Source organism: Panthera leo, chromosome C1, assembly GCF_018350215.1.
Source record: "Panthera leo isolate Ple1 chromosome C1, P.leo_Ple1_pat1.1, whole genome shotgun sequence".
In the NCBI taxonomy this organism is placed as follows: Eukaryota; Metazoa; Chordata; class Mammalia; order Carnivora; family Felidae; genus Panthera; species Panthera leo.
In genome coordinates, this window is record NC_056686.1 from 199438180 (window position 1) to 199452591 (window position 14412).

A 14412-nucleotide genomic window follows, 5' to 3' on the forward strand; every position below is an offset into this window, starting at 1 on the left:
CCTGTGACCCTCAGTGTCCCACATTAATAATAGACATTATGATGGAATTTTTAAATGACTTTTTTCAATATAGGCAGAGAGTGGTGGTTGTCTCTGAATGATCACTAGAGGGAGATGTGTTCCAGGGAATTGTTCATCCATCCAACCATCCAAAGGCTAGGCCCTTTACTAGGCATCGCGTATACAGATAAACAAGATAGGAATTTCAACAACGATCCCTAGTCCCCTCAACGCCCCATTGGGAAATGTGGATTAAAGCAATTATGAACATTCGATGCCACTTACCTTTTTGTTCCTCCCCTTTCAGCTGCTGAAAATACTGCAGCTCTAGTGGAGCAACTGTTTATGGCAGGTGGACTTGCAGCAAAATTCTCACAGTCTGTATTGTTTCCGTGTGTTAATGAAGAGTTACTATGTTGCTCAGTTTCCCTTCCCTGGTTTTCTTATTCCTTGCCAGAAAGGAAGTTGGAAGTGTTACACAGACCATTCTTTTGGTTCCAGAAAGAAGTTGCATATTTTGAAGCCCCTTGATGCATTTTTTTGAATACTTGATTTCTACTAAAAGACTTTTAGTCCTCTAACTTAGAGTTTTCTGGTTTAAAAATAGCTTTTATGATTGTGTATTAGATAAATGCAGCAACATATTTTGGGACTCTTAAATTTTTTAAAGATTCTTATAATCAGGGCATTGAAACTATGGGGTGTAAATTTTGTTGTTCTCAAGGGAAGTTTGTAGTTTATTACCAACCTTTCTTCAAACGTACTGTCTTTACTCTAGAAATCTCTTCATATTAGTGCTTTTATGTTCAGTGCTTTTTAAACTAGGGAAAAACTTAAGTTTCCACGTGTTGCCTGAGATATAACCAAACTTAGAAATCATCTGTAACTTCTCTGATAGGAACTCATCTAGATTTTTCTGACACTCCTAGGATCAGGAGATCACTGCTTCAGAAAACAGTGGTTCTTTTATTGATCACTTCTTAATGTTATTTTTCCTCTTTTCATAGAGTCAAACTAGTCTTCCTGTAACTTCCATATGTTGATCCTATTCTTGCTCATTCTCTCTGGCCAATTCTTTTATAACACAGGTGCCAAATATTTGGGCGGAACTATCATGTTCTCCTAAATCTTCTCATCTGGCTCAGATATCTAGTTTTTTCAAACTGTTCCTCACATCACATTTTCTCTAGATCCTTCTCTAATCTGCTTATTTCATGTTCTGTTGTAATTAGTATTTCTCCTAAGATAGGGTGCTCAGGACAGCTCACAGTTTGTCAGATGTGGTCTGATCAGTACAAAGCACAGGTGAGGCTGTCATTGCCAAAGATTGTTAACTTTGGAAAAGGCCTTGGATCTCATCTAGTTCAACAACTGCTTCCTGCCTCTGAATTAACAGTGAGGTTTTATGTGACATTCCCAAGGACTCAGAGCTAATTTGTAATGAAGGTGGGACCTGATGGTCTCCGGTTTGCTCATCTAGTCTTTTTTCACCAGAAGAACTTTGTTTTCCTTCTTTGAATTCAGTACACTGTTGATACAACCTAAAATATTTTGGAGGATGGAATGAGATAGGTGTGGGAGATGTAGTGCTGTAGCCATGTCATATTGGTGACTCATTTGTATAATCCACACTGAAATTGTGAGTTGCTATTTGTTCAGATCTGTTTCAGCTCATACTCAGTTGAATTCTGGATGTCAGACAGAACTTCACATGTAACCATTTTATTTTAGTTTATTTCCCCTATTTCCTTAGTCCTCTATGTATGTGATTGCCATCTAATGACTAGGTGTCTTTATTTATGTGGTTCCTCTACCTGTAACTCTCCTTATTCACATGATTAACTCCTAAACATTCTTTAAGACTCACCCAAAAACCACATCCAGAAACCTCTTCTGCCTCCTTACTCCTCCTCTATCCCTTCTACCAGTCTTGGATAGATGATCCTCCTGTGTATTCTTTTAGTGCCCACTGCCCACATCTGTCATGGAATATTGTGCTGGTATTATTTGTTTATGTGTCTATGTCCCCTACCAGAATAGATTTGGTGTCTTAGTCTTCATTCTAGATCCCCAGTTCCCAAACTGATTTAAAATCCTGGGGTGTATCATTTTAATACATAAAGATTGTAGCAGTCTCCTGTTGCCACAAAAATGCTTCATAACAAGCTATCCCCAAATCAGTAACTTACAGGATAAGCATCTGTTCTCTGTTCTCATGCTTGTGGTTCTACAAATCAGCTGCAGTATGTCTGATGTATTTTGGGCTCAGATGGGCTGGATTTAGCTCTGGCCTATGGGTTTTCAGATTTGCTTCCCATGAGTTTATTCTTGGGCTCAGGCCAAAGGAGCAGCAGCTTCCTGGAGCATGCTCCTATCCTGGCTTTCTATCTTTTTTTTTTCTTTTCTTTTTTTTTTTTTAAGTAGGCTCCATACCCAGTGTGGAGCCCAATACGGGGCTTGAACTCACAACCCTGAGGTCAAGACTTGAGCTGAGATGAAAAGTTGGACGTTTAACCAACTGAGCCAGCCATGTGCCCCCTGGCTTTCTAAATAGGCTCCATGCCCAATGTGGGGCTTGAACTCATGACCCCTAGATTAGAAGTCATGTGATCTACTGACTGAACTAGCCAGGTGCCCCACTTGCTTTCTATCTTTTAGAAAATATTAGGGCAATTTTAAAGTTTCTCTGTAGTGGGGAGCCTGGGTAGCTCATCAGTTGAGCATCTGATTTCAGCTCAGGTCATGATCTCATGGTCTGTGAGTTCAAGCCTTGCTCTGTGCTAATAGCTCAGAGCCTGGATCCTACTTCAGATTCTGTATCTCCGTCTCTCTCTCTCCCCCTCCTCTGCTCATGCTCTGTCTCTCTCTCTCTCAAAAATAAACATTAAAAAAAAACAAAAGTAAAGTTTCTCTGTAGTAAACATTTACATGTCTTACATACACTAGGCAGAACACCACCCCCCCCTTTGCCATGCGTCCCCTAAGTTCCCTAAAGTACAGGTTCTGTGGGTGAAATAAGAAAAGGACATATCTGTTTTCTTTTTTTATGACCATTAACATTTTCTCACTCTTTGGAACTTTGTTTCTAGGCAGCTATTGTGCTCTGTATGGATGTGGGGTCTGCCATGAGTAACTCCCTTCCCGGCGAAGAATCTCCATTTGAACTAGCAAAGAAGTTGATGACCATGTTTGTGCAGCGACAGGTAGGTTTCAGCCTGGCCTTGAGCTCGTAACTCACGTTTTAACCGGTTGTTGTCTCCACTTAGTAACACAAGATACCAGCCTGCTTATGATGTCTGGCCCCAGTGTTTGTGGGAATCTGAGGAGGTTTTTTACATATACTTATGTGTAAGTCCAACTACCACTAGAGCCTGACATTTTTTTTCTTCCTTTCTTCTGGCCTCTACAGTAGAAATGACAGTTTTCGTGAGAAACAAGACAATGTAATAATCTCTGGAGCCAGGTGGCCGGGGTTTGAATCTTTGCTCTGCCGTGTCATTTACTAACCTGGTAATCTTGAACAAATCCTATTCTGGTTATCTTTTGCTGGTAACATACTATCCCAAAACTTCATGTCTTAAATGATTTTTTTTTTTTTTTTTTTTTTTTTAAATCAGTTCTCATGGTTTGGGGATGACTGGGTGGGTCAGCTGGGCCTCTGTGGCCTCTTGTGTAGGTCCACTCAGATGGTGGCTGGGCTGAATCATTTGAGGGCTAAACTGAGCCAGACGTCTCACATGGCTCACTCCCATGGCTAGTAGTTACGTCTTCTGGTGGTTTTGAACTCAGCTGGGGCTATCCATCAGAACTCTTACATGTGGTTGTTCCATGGAGCTTGGGATTCTCACAGTGTGGCAGCTGGGCCTAAGAGGGAAAGTCCTAAGAAGGAAAAATTTTTTTTCTTCAATTTAAATTTTAGTTAACATACAGTGCAATATTAGTCACAGGAATAGACTTCAGTGATTCATCACTTCCATACAACACCCAGTGCTCATCCCCTGTGCCCTCCTTAGTACCCGTCACCCATGTAGCCCATCCCCCATCTATCACTGTCAGCCCTCAGTTTGTTTTCTGTCGTTGATAGTCTCTTGTGATTTGTTTTTCCTCCTCATTTTTTCCCCTTCCCGTATGTTCATCTGTTTTGTTTCTTAAGTTCCACGTTTGAGTGAAATGATGTGGTATTTGTCTGTGTCTGATTGACTTATTTCCCGTAGTATAATACATTCTGGCTCTATCCATGTCATTGCAAATGGCAAGGTTTGATTCTTTTTGATGGCTGAGTAAATATTTCATTGTAGATATATATCACATCTTCTTTTTCCACTCATCAGTCAATAGACATTTGGGCTCTCTTCGTAGTTTGGCTGTTGTTGATAATGCTGCTATAAATGTTGGGGTGCATGTACCCTTTCAAATCTGTATTTTTGTATCCTTTGGGTAAAGACCTTATAGTACAATTGCTGGATCATAGGGTAGTTCAGTTTTTTAGTTTTTTGAGAAACTCTGTACAGCTCTCCAGGGTGGCCGCACCAGTTTTCATTCCCACCAACATTGCAAGAGGGTTCCTAAGAGTGACCTGTCTATGTGGCTTTTTATGACCTATCTTTAGAAATCCCAGAAAGTCATTTCTGCTGTTGTTAGTCTAGCAAGTCACTAAGACCCACTCACATTCAGCAGGGCGGGGATGGGAGGTGGGTGGTAAATGACATTCCTCTCTTGATTTCTGTCCCTTCTACCTGGTACGAGTTCTACTTTTGCTAAGTCCACGAAATTCTTCATTCACTGGCAACTGCTATTCCTCCTGGACACCTGTTTCCTCTGGGTGTTGCCCTTTTCACTGTGACACTGACACCCTTCCTGTCATCCTAGATTTTAACAAATTCTGATGACCTGGATTCCTTAATGTGTCAAGAAGAGAATGTTCTAACTCCATTCCTGGTTATAGTAATTTGTATTAGTTGTATTTCAGTAATGCTGCCATGTACCCCAGTGCATAGACTTTTTTTTTTTTTTTAAAGAAACTGTGCTTTCAGTTTTTATTTTTGGCTCTGCCTATTCTGTGGCAGTGTGGATCTGGAAGGCTAGGAGATGATACCTGATGCCAGTCTCATGCTGCACTCAGAATTGCCTTCCCTCTCCTGGCTGAAGTTTTGTTGTTGAGCAGGATTACCTGGCTTTAATATGAATGCTTGCCCAGGATGAAAATAGAGTTCTAGCTGGCCTGCCCCATGGTGTGCTGGACATGTTTGAAGCCCAGCAGCTGGAATTTTTTTCTCCAGGTGCAACCGGGTATGTATTTGCAATTCTTAACACACCGGGGAACTTAACAGACCAAACCAGAATGAGGAAAGACACAATTCCATCCTCTGTCTACACAGCACTCTTCCCACTGGTGGAGAAGGCTACGGTTAAGTAGGTGGGAACAAGACTGTGTTTTTGTTAGATCCTGTTTTTTGTTTTTGCATTTTATTATGAAATGTTTCAGGAAGGAGGCAAATACAGAGAATACTGTGATGCAAAGCTATTTTCCCATTGTCTAGCACTATACAGTACTCAAGTTTTACCATATTTGATTTCTTTTTCTTCTTTTAAATGTTTATTTTGAGAGCTAGAGTGAGCGCACATGCGGGGAGGGGCAGAGGGAGAGGGAGAGAATCTCAACCATGCTCAGCACAAAGCCCAAGTGGAGTTCAATCCCACAACCATGAGATAATGACCAGAGCTGAAACCAAGAGTCAGATGCTCATCCAACTGAACCACCCAGATGCCCGTCTTTTTCTTTTTTTCTTAAAAAAAAAAAAATAATAATAATTACTGATAAACTTGAGAGTCCCTGTGTATCCCTTCCCGATCCTCTTTTTTCCTTTTTCTTTCTCTCTTTACTTCAGGATTTTCATAGTCATTACCATGTATATTTAATACTTTAGGACAAGTATATTCATAAATATTTACTATTGTATGAAGCTTTCAAAACATGTAATGTTATTATATGGTACCTATAATTCTGTAACTTATTTTTTCTCAACCATAATTATAAGATTTATTCATACTGAAAAACATGCACAAATTATTCATTTTTTTTTTACTGGGGTATAATATTGTATAAATATTCTGCATTGTGTTTTTGCATCCTGTGGATGGATGGTCAGTTTCTACTTTTTCTCTGTTATAAACAGTGCTGAAGTGAACTCTCTTGTCCTTGTCTTCTTGAGTACATGAGCAAGAATTTCTCTATGGTATATATACCTATGAATGAAATTGCTGGGTTAGAGGATATGAACCAGTAATTTTTTTTTAGTCCTCTGGAAAATACTTCCAAAAAGAGTAAAAGCTTTTCAAATTATCTATAATTAGTTTTCATTGAGAATTAGAGTCTGATTGGGCTGGAAGTCATCAAGAGTTGTTAACCACTCTCCCATTCTTCCACCCGTAATTCTGTTGAAATGAGAGATGGGACCTATAGTCAACGGAAAAGTCTCCTTAGAACCTGTGAATTGTCATTGTCCCATGGGCCATCTAGCCCAGTATTCTGTTGTTGACAGTGGACCCAGGGACATGCCATAGGGACGTATGGTTGTATTGCTCCTTGAAGGTTAGGTATCTACTGCCTTTCAGGTGGTAGTTTATGATTCTTAACCTTTGAACGTTCTTCTCTAGGTGTTTGCTGAGAGCAAGGATGAAATTGCATTAGTCCTTTTTGGTACAGATGGTACTGAGAATGCCCTTGCTGGTAAGGATCAGTATCAGAACATCACAGTCCACAGACACCTGATGCTACCAGATTTTGACCTGCTGGAGGACATCGAAAGCAAAATCCAACCAGGTTCTCAACAAGCTGACTGTATCCTTTTTCAGCCAGAGAAGACTCTTCAGAAATTTCCTTTAATCTGAGGAATCATAATCCAGTTTGGTGAGGCTCACTAGAAGCCCACCTCTGAGTATATGGGCATTTTTTGGCTCTGAAGACATGGAGATGATGGTGTGTGTTGGGATTTATTCAGGTTGGGTTGGGTATCTGCACTCCTGACCCTCTAGCCACTTGCCCCTTCTCTGCACTAGTGATACTGAGTGGTTCGGAGGCACTATAAGGGAAAGATACCAGTGGGTATATTTCTGTATTGTTATTTGCAGAAAGTTTAGTGGTGGTGATGGCTGGAAATGTTTGCATGTAAAGAACATATTTGTAGAAGAATGTAGTATTAGCATTCCCTGTGCTTTCCTGGATGGAGGGTATTTTTGTGTCCAAAATCAGACCGATATCTAAACTGAGATTTCCAATTTCTTCCACGTATACTATGATTTTAAGTGGTTACTCTTACTTTTCTAAACCGTAATGTTCTCCCTGATCACTGGGAGGTGCTGCTGTGCTAAGAGTGACTTACAAATGCCACATTATGGCTCAGGTCATATTTAAGAGTGGACTCTAATCATGAAAAATGGATTCTAGATATTGTAAAATGACATCATAATTTTTGTTTCAATGCATGGGAATATGTTAGATTACCTTGGGCTTATTTTATTTTTCCTGATTATATGTTTCAGGATATATACTGTGATATGTGATTACAGCATATGTGATTATATGTTAGTGAAATAAATGTTGGAAAAAGCACTCTTTGGCAAGTGCTTTTAAATCCTCACAGAGTCAGCCCAGAGTTCACGGTTTCAAGCACTGTGGACTTCACTGGAAAAAAGTTGCATGATCTTGGGATAAAGGGACTGTTTAGTGATATTTTCTGCCCTTAACTAGCTGAGTCCTGGATGCACTCATTGTGTGCATGGATGTGATTCAACAAGAAACTGTGTAAGTGTCTTCAATTGAAGAGAGGTGGAAATGAGCCATTCTGCAGAAATTGTATGTGTTGCTGTATTCTGTACATGTGTGATTCATTGCTAATCAAGCAGCATGTTTGTGTGGCTAAAGAACCATTTGATAGAATTCAATGGTTCAGTTCAGCCTCTCTTTTTTAAGTTTAAAAAGAGCAAGAGCTATAGTTTGTGGGAATTTCTCTGGGAGAAATACATGTTTGGCTTATTTCAACTTCCTTCCTATTTGACTTAATTACCAGGAACTTTAAAAACTTCTATATGGTATTGTTCATAATCTGACTGAAATTAAATGCATGAAACTAATATAGCACCATATGTTAACTAAAATAACTAAAAAAAATAAAATTGTAGTATTAAAAAAGAAAAAGAAAATGCCTAGCTCTGACCAGCCACCTGATTCATTATTTAATTATTTTTCCTTTAAAATATGGGTCTTTGAATCTATTTACACCCACCCATTCCTTGACTGGAAAAACATTAGTACTAAACATTAGTACTAAAAACATTAGTACTAAACATTAGTACTAAAAACATTAGTACTAAACATTAGTACTAAAAACATTAGTACTAAACATTAGTACTAAAAACATTAGTACTAAACATTAGGAAAAACATTAGTACTAAAACATTAGGAAAAACATTAGTACTAAAACATTAGGAAAAACATTAGTACTAAAATCTCAGTCCTCAATTTGTATTTTCATTTCTCAATCTCTGTACATTTTGTGTAAAGTCCTGCCAGTAGCCCTGTGAGTGGAACTGGGCCAGCATGTTTGGAAAGTGAACCCTCAGGAGACCGAAGTTGTAGTTACTGGGAGAGTTCCTTGTTTATACTCTGCCTAAGTGGAGGCTGGAAAGGGATCCTTCTCTTTTAAAAAAAAAAAAAATTTTTTTTAACATTTGTTTATTTTTGAGAGACAGACACAGAGCACAAGCAGGGGAGGAGCAGAGAGAGAGGGAGACACAGAATCCAAAGCAGGCTCCAGGCTCTGAGCTCTCAGCACAGGGCCCGATGCGGGGCTCGAACCCATGAACCGCAAGATCATGACCTGAGCTGAAGTCAGCTGTCCAACCAACTGTGCCACGCAGGCACCCAAGGGATCCTTTCTAATCCCAGTGACCATATATTTAACTGAAGTTAAAGTTGGGAGATCAGGGATTTAATATCCACAATGCTCAAAAATTTTGCCCGATACTAAAAAGTATGAATTGTAACCAGGCTGACTATATGTTTAGTAGAACTTAACTGAGCATCAGTGATAAGTGGGGTTCTAGAATGTAATCACATTTCTTAACTGTATTGAGATTCATTTCTTAGCCTCTCTCTAAGTCCAGTGACCAAGTGCATTTGAGTTTGTAAGTGATAATTCAGAAGAATGATTTCTTATTGTGATAACTTTCTCTTTTAGAGGAAAGAAGTTTGAAAAGAGGCATATTGAAGTGTTCACTGACCTCAGCAGCCCATTCAGCCAAGATCAGCTGGATATTATAATCCATAACTTGGAGAAATCTGGCATCTCCCTGCAGTTCTTGTAAGATCACGAGAATAACGTCTGAAGACCAATCCTGTGCTCTCATAACGCAGGGAGTAGGGCCCCTTTCTAAAGCTCTTGGTTCCCCCGAGTCTTCTGTTTGTGCTCAGAGTTGAAATATGTTAGATGACTGACCTCAGCAAACATTCACTGAGTACCCTTAATTCCAGGAACTCTGAGTTTTAATGGTAAGGGGATGAAAGTCACAGTGACACAGAATTTAGCTCAGTAGTAGATGGTTTGTTCGTGCTTCTTGGACTCAAAGAATTCAGGAATCTTTGGAGGATATTCAGTTTATTTCTTGCTTACATAGAAGACTTTATCCAAACAATTACCAGATTGATGGTTTCTTTTCTTCAGCAGTTCCAGAGTACTGTTTTGCGAGCAGCAGATGTTTTTAAGGTAGAGAGGAATGTCAACCTGAGAATTTTTTTAAACCTGTAGAATGCTTATTTTTTAACTTTTAAATCTAAAGGATACACACACGTACATAAGATGCAATTTGCTTGTGTGTATTTAGGCATGGGGTATGCAGATTCTGAGCAAAAATGTTCACAAAATATCTCATAATTTGTTGCAAGGCAGAGTCCCTCCTTCCCCAGGCATTTACTTTCTTTATCTTCAATCCCTAACAAGAAAGTTCTTTTTCACCACACTAATCCTTCCTGTTGCATTTCAAACCTGTTTTTTCTTGTTTTATTTTTGGTGAAAGCAGAGTGATAATATAGGATGTTGACTTACCAGTCTTCTGAGTACACTCATTTTTCAGACTGAGAGCTATACCAGGAAGCCTCCAGCTCAGAATGGTAAGCCTTCGGCTTCTTTGAAATGCCTGCCGTTGGAAATTAAGAACCTCTCTTGCATGTATGTACCTCTTAAGACTGCTGAGGGGCAGCTCCTTTCTGTAGAACTGTAGAGAAATAGTTCAGAATAACCCATCAGACTGATACTTGTTAAGATAGTACTTCAGAGAAATTAAGTGCTTTTTAAGTGACACTTTTCGTCTTATTGAATTGAAGCTTTCTAAGTACTTCAAAAGCTCTGCCTGGCTTCTGTTCCCTGTTCATAATTTCAGGATGCCTTTACAGGGTTGAAGCATCCTGCACTTCTGTCAATGTCATTGGAAAAGGCTACTTTTTTGTCTGAGTAATACTGCAAAGCGTGTTGAAGAGGGAATGTAGCCTTACCACTACCTGCTTATTTGGCTGTTTTTTTCTTGTATTTGTGCTTGTGCTACAGATCTCTGACATACAAAGTAGAGTTTCTGGTTTTATTGTTGCTGTATCCCGTGGATGATTGTTGTAATTGGAGTAAACAGAATACCAGCAGGTCTAAGAACCACCGTGTTCTGAGTAGGCTCATTCCTTGGACCTCATTTTTAGTTTGTTCTGTTGGCTACTGAGAAAGTTTATATCTGGCCGAAAGCAGGGTAGAAAGAACTGTTACTGTAACTTCTTTTTCCAGGATTACTTCCTGACTCTTCATGTTCATGTCACTTTTCCCATCTTCCAGGTCTGTTTTTTTTGTTTTGTTTTTTTGGAGCAAAAGGGTGTTTTTATTATAGCACCGGGATAGGACCTGTGGGCAGAAAGAGCTGCATCTCTCTTCTAGGTTGTTAATGGAAACAGCCACAGCCTGATGTGAACCCTGTGTCCCATGCCCTGCTCTGTAGAAGCTCTTTATCTGATAGGTCATGCAGGATGTGCGTATCTGTCATGCTGGATATATGTAGACAAAATTAAACAGGAAGCTTTATTTTAATTAGAGCAGATAAAATGGTAAAGAAATCACCTTAAAATAACCAGCCACACAGAGTTGACCAGTAGGTGATGTTGAGGGAACTGAAAAGGTTGCTATTTGGGTTTCTGGGGGCAGTGCTGTGACACACTGCGGGTGCAGGAGCCTTGCCCTCTCAGGTGACCGAGTCCTCGCTGCATTGCTCACTGGCTGTGGCTTGGCCGGATTTTCCCGTGCAGCTTCGGCTTCTTTTTAGGAAATGGAGGGAGAAATTTGTATCCACCTAATGTGTAGGATTAAATGAGGTTGTTTACATGAAAACATTTATGAAGTACCATGTAGAGAATTATCATAAAATGTGCTTGGTTGGTTGATTTTTCAATTTGTATATTGATTATTGAATATCTCCATGACTGATAACCGCATCTAGTAGTTTTAGTCTCATTTCAAACAGAATGAAACACGGGAAAGAATTGGTTTTACCTATTTCTAGCAATTCACTGATGTCTGGGAATTCTAAATGTACAGTAATAAAGACAACATTATTTAAGTATATTATACACATTCTGCCATTTAATCCTTAAAATAACATTGAGGGATTATTAAAGGTGTTTATTTTATTTATTTTATTTTTTATTACTCTTCTTTTTGGCTGCCTAGAATATCACCTGCCTTTTTCTAGGAAGCAGTCCTTCCTGCACTTTAACCTCCTGGCTCGAATGAGAGCGAGCATCTTCTAGGTCTGGTCCCCAGGTTATCACTGATCCCTGGCTTGTTTGAATTGAGAGTAGAGCATTAAACACGTAGTCCATTCCTCTTTGGTAGCAGAACCGGCAGTGTGTGCTTGAAAGAGCTCATGGGTGACGCGGAGGGAGCCATGAGAGAGTGGAGGCAGCACAGGGGCACATGGAGATGAAATGGACAGTGAGAGGGTTGGGGCGGTCCTTGAGGCATGTGAGACTGCGTCCAGTCATCCGAAGGTCACGTGCCACCCTGCACTTTGAATTATTTGGCTATGTAAACCAAGAAATTCCACTCTTTTAACCAAACCAAAAAGGCTTCGGTCACTCGAAACTGATAGGATATTGGCTAAGGGTGATAAGTGCCATTTGAGAGAGGAGGGATTGAAAGCTCAGGTGAGTGGCATGCCCATTTTCTCATAAGCCAGCGAGTGATAGTCACAGGAGGGGAACCCAGTTTATTATTTGGCTTCAGAGCTTGTCGTATGAACAACTGCCGATCTTTTCCTGATAGTTTGCCATTCCCTGTTGGCAAGGAGGATGGAACCGGGGACAGAGGAGATGGTAGCTCCTGCTTGGACCACCATGGACCCTCCTTTCCTCTAAAAGGAATTACTGAGCAGCAGAAAGAAGGTATTCGGATGGTGAAAAAGGTGATGATGTCTTTAGAAGGTGAAGATGGGCTGGATGAAATTTATTCCTTCAGGTAAGAAGTGAAAACATTGATTCTAACTTTCAGTCATAGCCATATAAATTTCTCTTTTGATCAGAGGGTTCCCTAATTAGCTACTCTTGAATTAGCAGTTATTCTGTAAGAAATATTCTGATTTTTATGGACGAAATGGTGTACCAATCCCTGATCCCCTTTAAGTCTTTAAGTTTTTTGAGTAGTTAAGGGTATATATGCTCTAATTTGTTTTCCTCAATCACAATTTTAAAATATTTCTTGTGAAATATAATTGACAAACAGTACATATTGATTTTCTAAATATAGACACCCTTGAAATATTGTAGGTAATAGAATTTTAGAAATTGAATGATAGTTTCCCAAGGGGTTGGCAAAGGAATCAGTGAGGAATCCTGTAAAGTGACGTTTCCTGTCATAACGTGTATTCTTACTGTAGCATGTGCAAATATATATTCCTAAATTGTTTATTTCAAATTTGGACATGGCTTGCTCTAATGTGAGAATATGTCTTAAGTTAACATATTCACCATGGTATCGTAAATAAAAATTGTAAGCCAATACAAATTAATGTTAAAAAAGTTTATTTTCCTGTATCATGGCAGGGAGGGAAATTACTGTCTGTGTATGTGATGACACTCACAGTTTGAAGCTACTTTGGTGTTGGCTCTTCTGTGAAGATGTGGACCAGAACTTTGCCATCTGATACAGTAGCCGTTATCCACATGTGGCTATTTAAATTTAAATTCATTAAAATTAAATAAAGTTAAAAATTCAGTCAGTCACACTAGCCACCTTCCAAGAGCTTGCTTAATAGCCTATTGGATTGGCACGGTTAGAAATAGAACATTTCTATCATTGCAGAAAGTTGTACGGGAGAGCACTGGGCTAGACTTGTTCTTATCTAGACTTCTACTTGGGGAGATTTAAATCTACTGCAAAAATGTTCCATTTGTTCTCAGATGTTATGTATTAGATGCTAGTATTTAGAACTTGCCCTGGGACAGAATTCAGACCTCATGGTGATTTTAATGTCACTCAAACTAGTGAGGTCCTATGGACAGGTTAGACCTGGTTCAGACCCATTCATCCCCCAACAAATCCAAAGCCAAGGAGTATCATAAACTTTGCAAACAGGGCAGCAAGTAGAATATCTACTGTTCATTTTAGACTATTTCTGAAAGTTGGAGCCTCTTAAAACCTTTTTGTCCATAACTCTGATGTCAGGTAATTCTCTTTACCTTTTTGTAGATCTGTTTTTCATCTGTACTAGGAGGATTGATCATAGTCTGGATTATGTGCTTTGAGTGTTTGGTCATTGATTCCTTTCTCAGTGAATACCACAAATTCCACCTATCTCGTCTAATCTTCTCTGCTGTGTTTGATTAGGGACCAGATAAAAATAGAATTGATCTTGACTTCTGTTCAAATGAAGTAGCACTCTACATTGTGTTTGCTACTTCCCAATTCTCCATCCCCATCTATAAAAAGCCTAGGGTTATCCGCTTTACCTTAAGACTAAATATGGACTAAATTCCTTTATCCCCTGGAGAATATTTAATACTCTCTACTATGTGCTTTTTATTTAAGGGTGATTGGAATTAACTAATAAATTATAGAGTTATGAACAGTGATGTTAAAGGATGGTGCCTATCCTTTGATATTCTGGAGCAGGGGTTCTTATCCCCAGGGTCATGGTTTTCAGGGAGTTGGTGAACCCTTTAAATTGTGGGCAAACTCTTATGGGTGTGCTTTTATCATATCCTCAAAATATTCTTGGTCCTGAAAAAAATGTTAACCACTGGCCAAGTTGAAAGAGAAGATTGAGTAGGGGAAGAAAGAGATGCTCTTTTTTTACCTGTCAGTAATGTAATTCAGCTTCTTCCTA

General features: G+C 39.3%; 1 protein-coding gene across 3 annotated transcripts in view; it reads left to right on the forward strand.

The window, feature by feature from the left end:
- The window catches only part of XRCC5 (X-ray repair cross complementing 5), an 89827-nt gene that overhangs the window by 831 nt on the left and 74584 nt on the right, over window positions 1-14412 (forward strand). For all 3 annotated transcript variants that reach the window (XR_006205699.1, XM_042950091.1, XM_042950092.1), the window contains exons 2-6: window positions 3090-3203; window positions 6658-6841; window positions 7756-7804; window positions 9240-9362; window positions 12354-12545. Coding sequence is in view for 2 of the 3 variants with exons in the window: in XM_042950091.1 (XP_042806025.1) it covers window positions 3090-3203; window positions 6658-6841; window positions 7756-7804; window positions 9240-9362; window positions 12354-12545 (662 nt within the window). In the remaining variant the exon portion in view is untranslated. The remainder of the gene's footprint in view (window positions 1-3089; window positions 3204-6657; window positions 6842-7755; window positions 7805-9239; window positions 9363-12353; window positions 12546-14412) is intronic.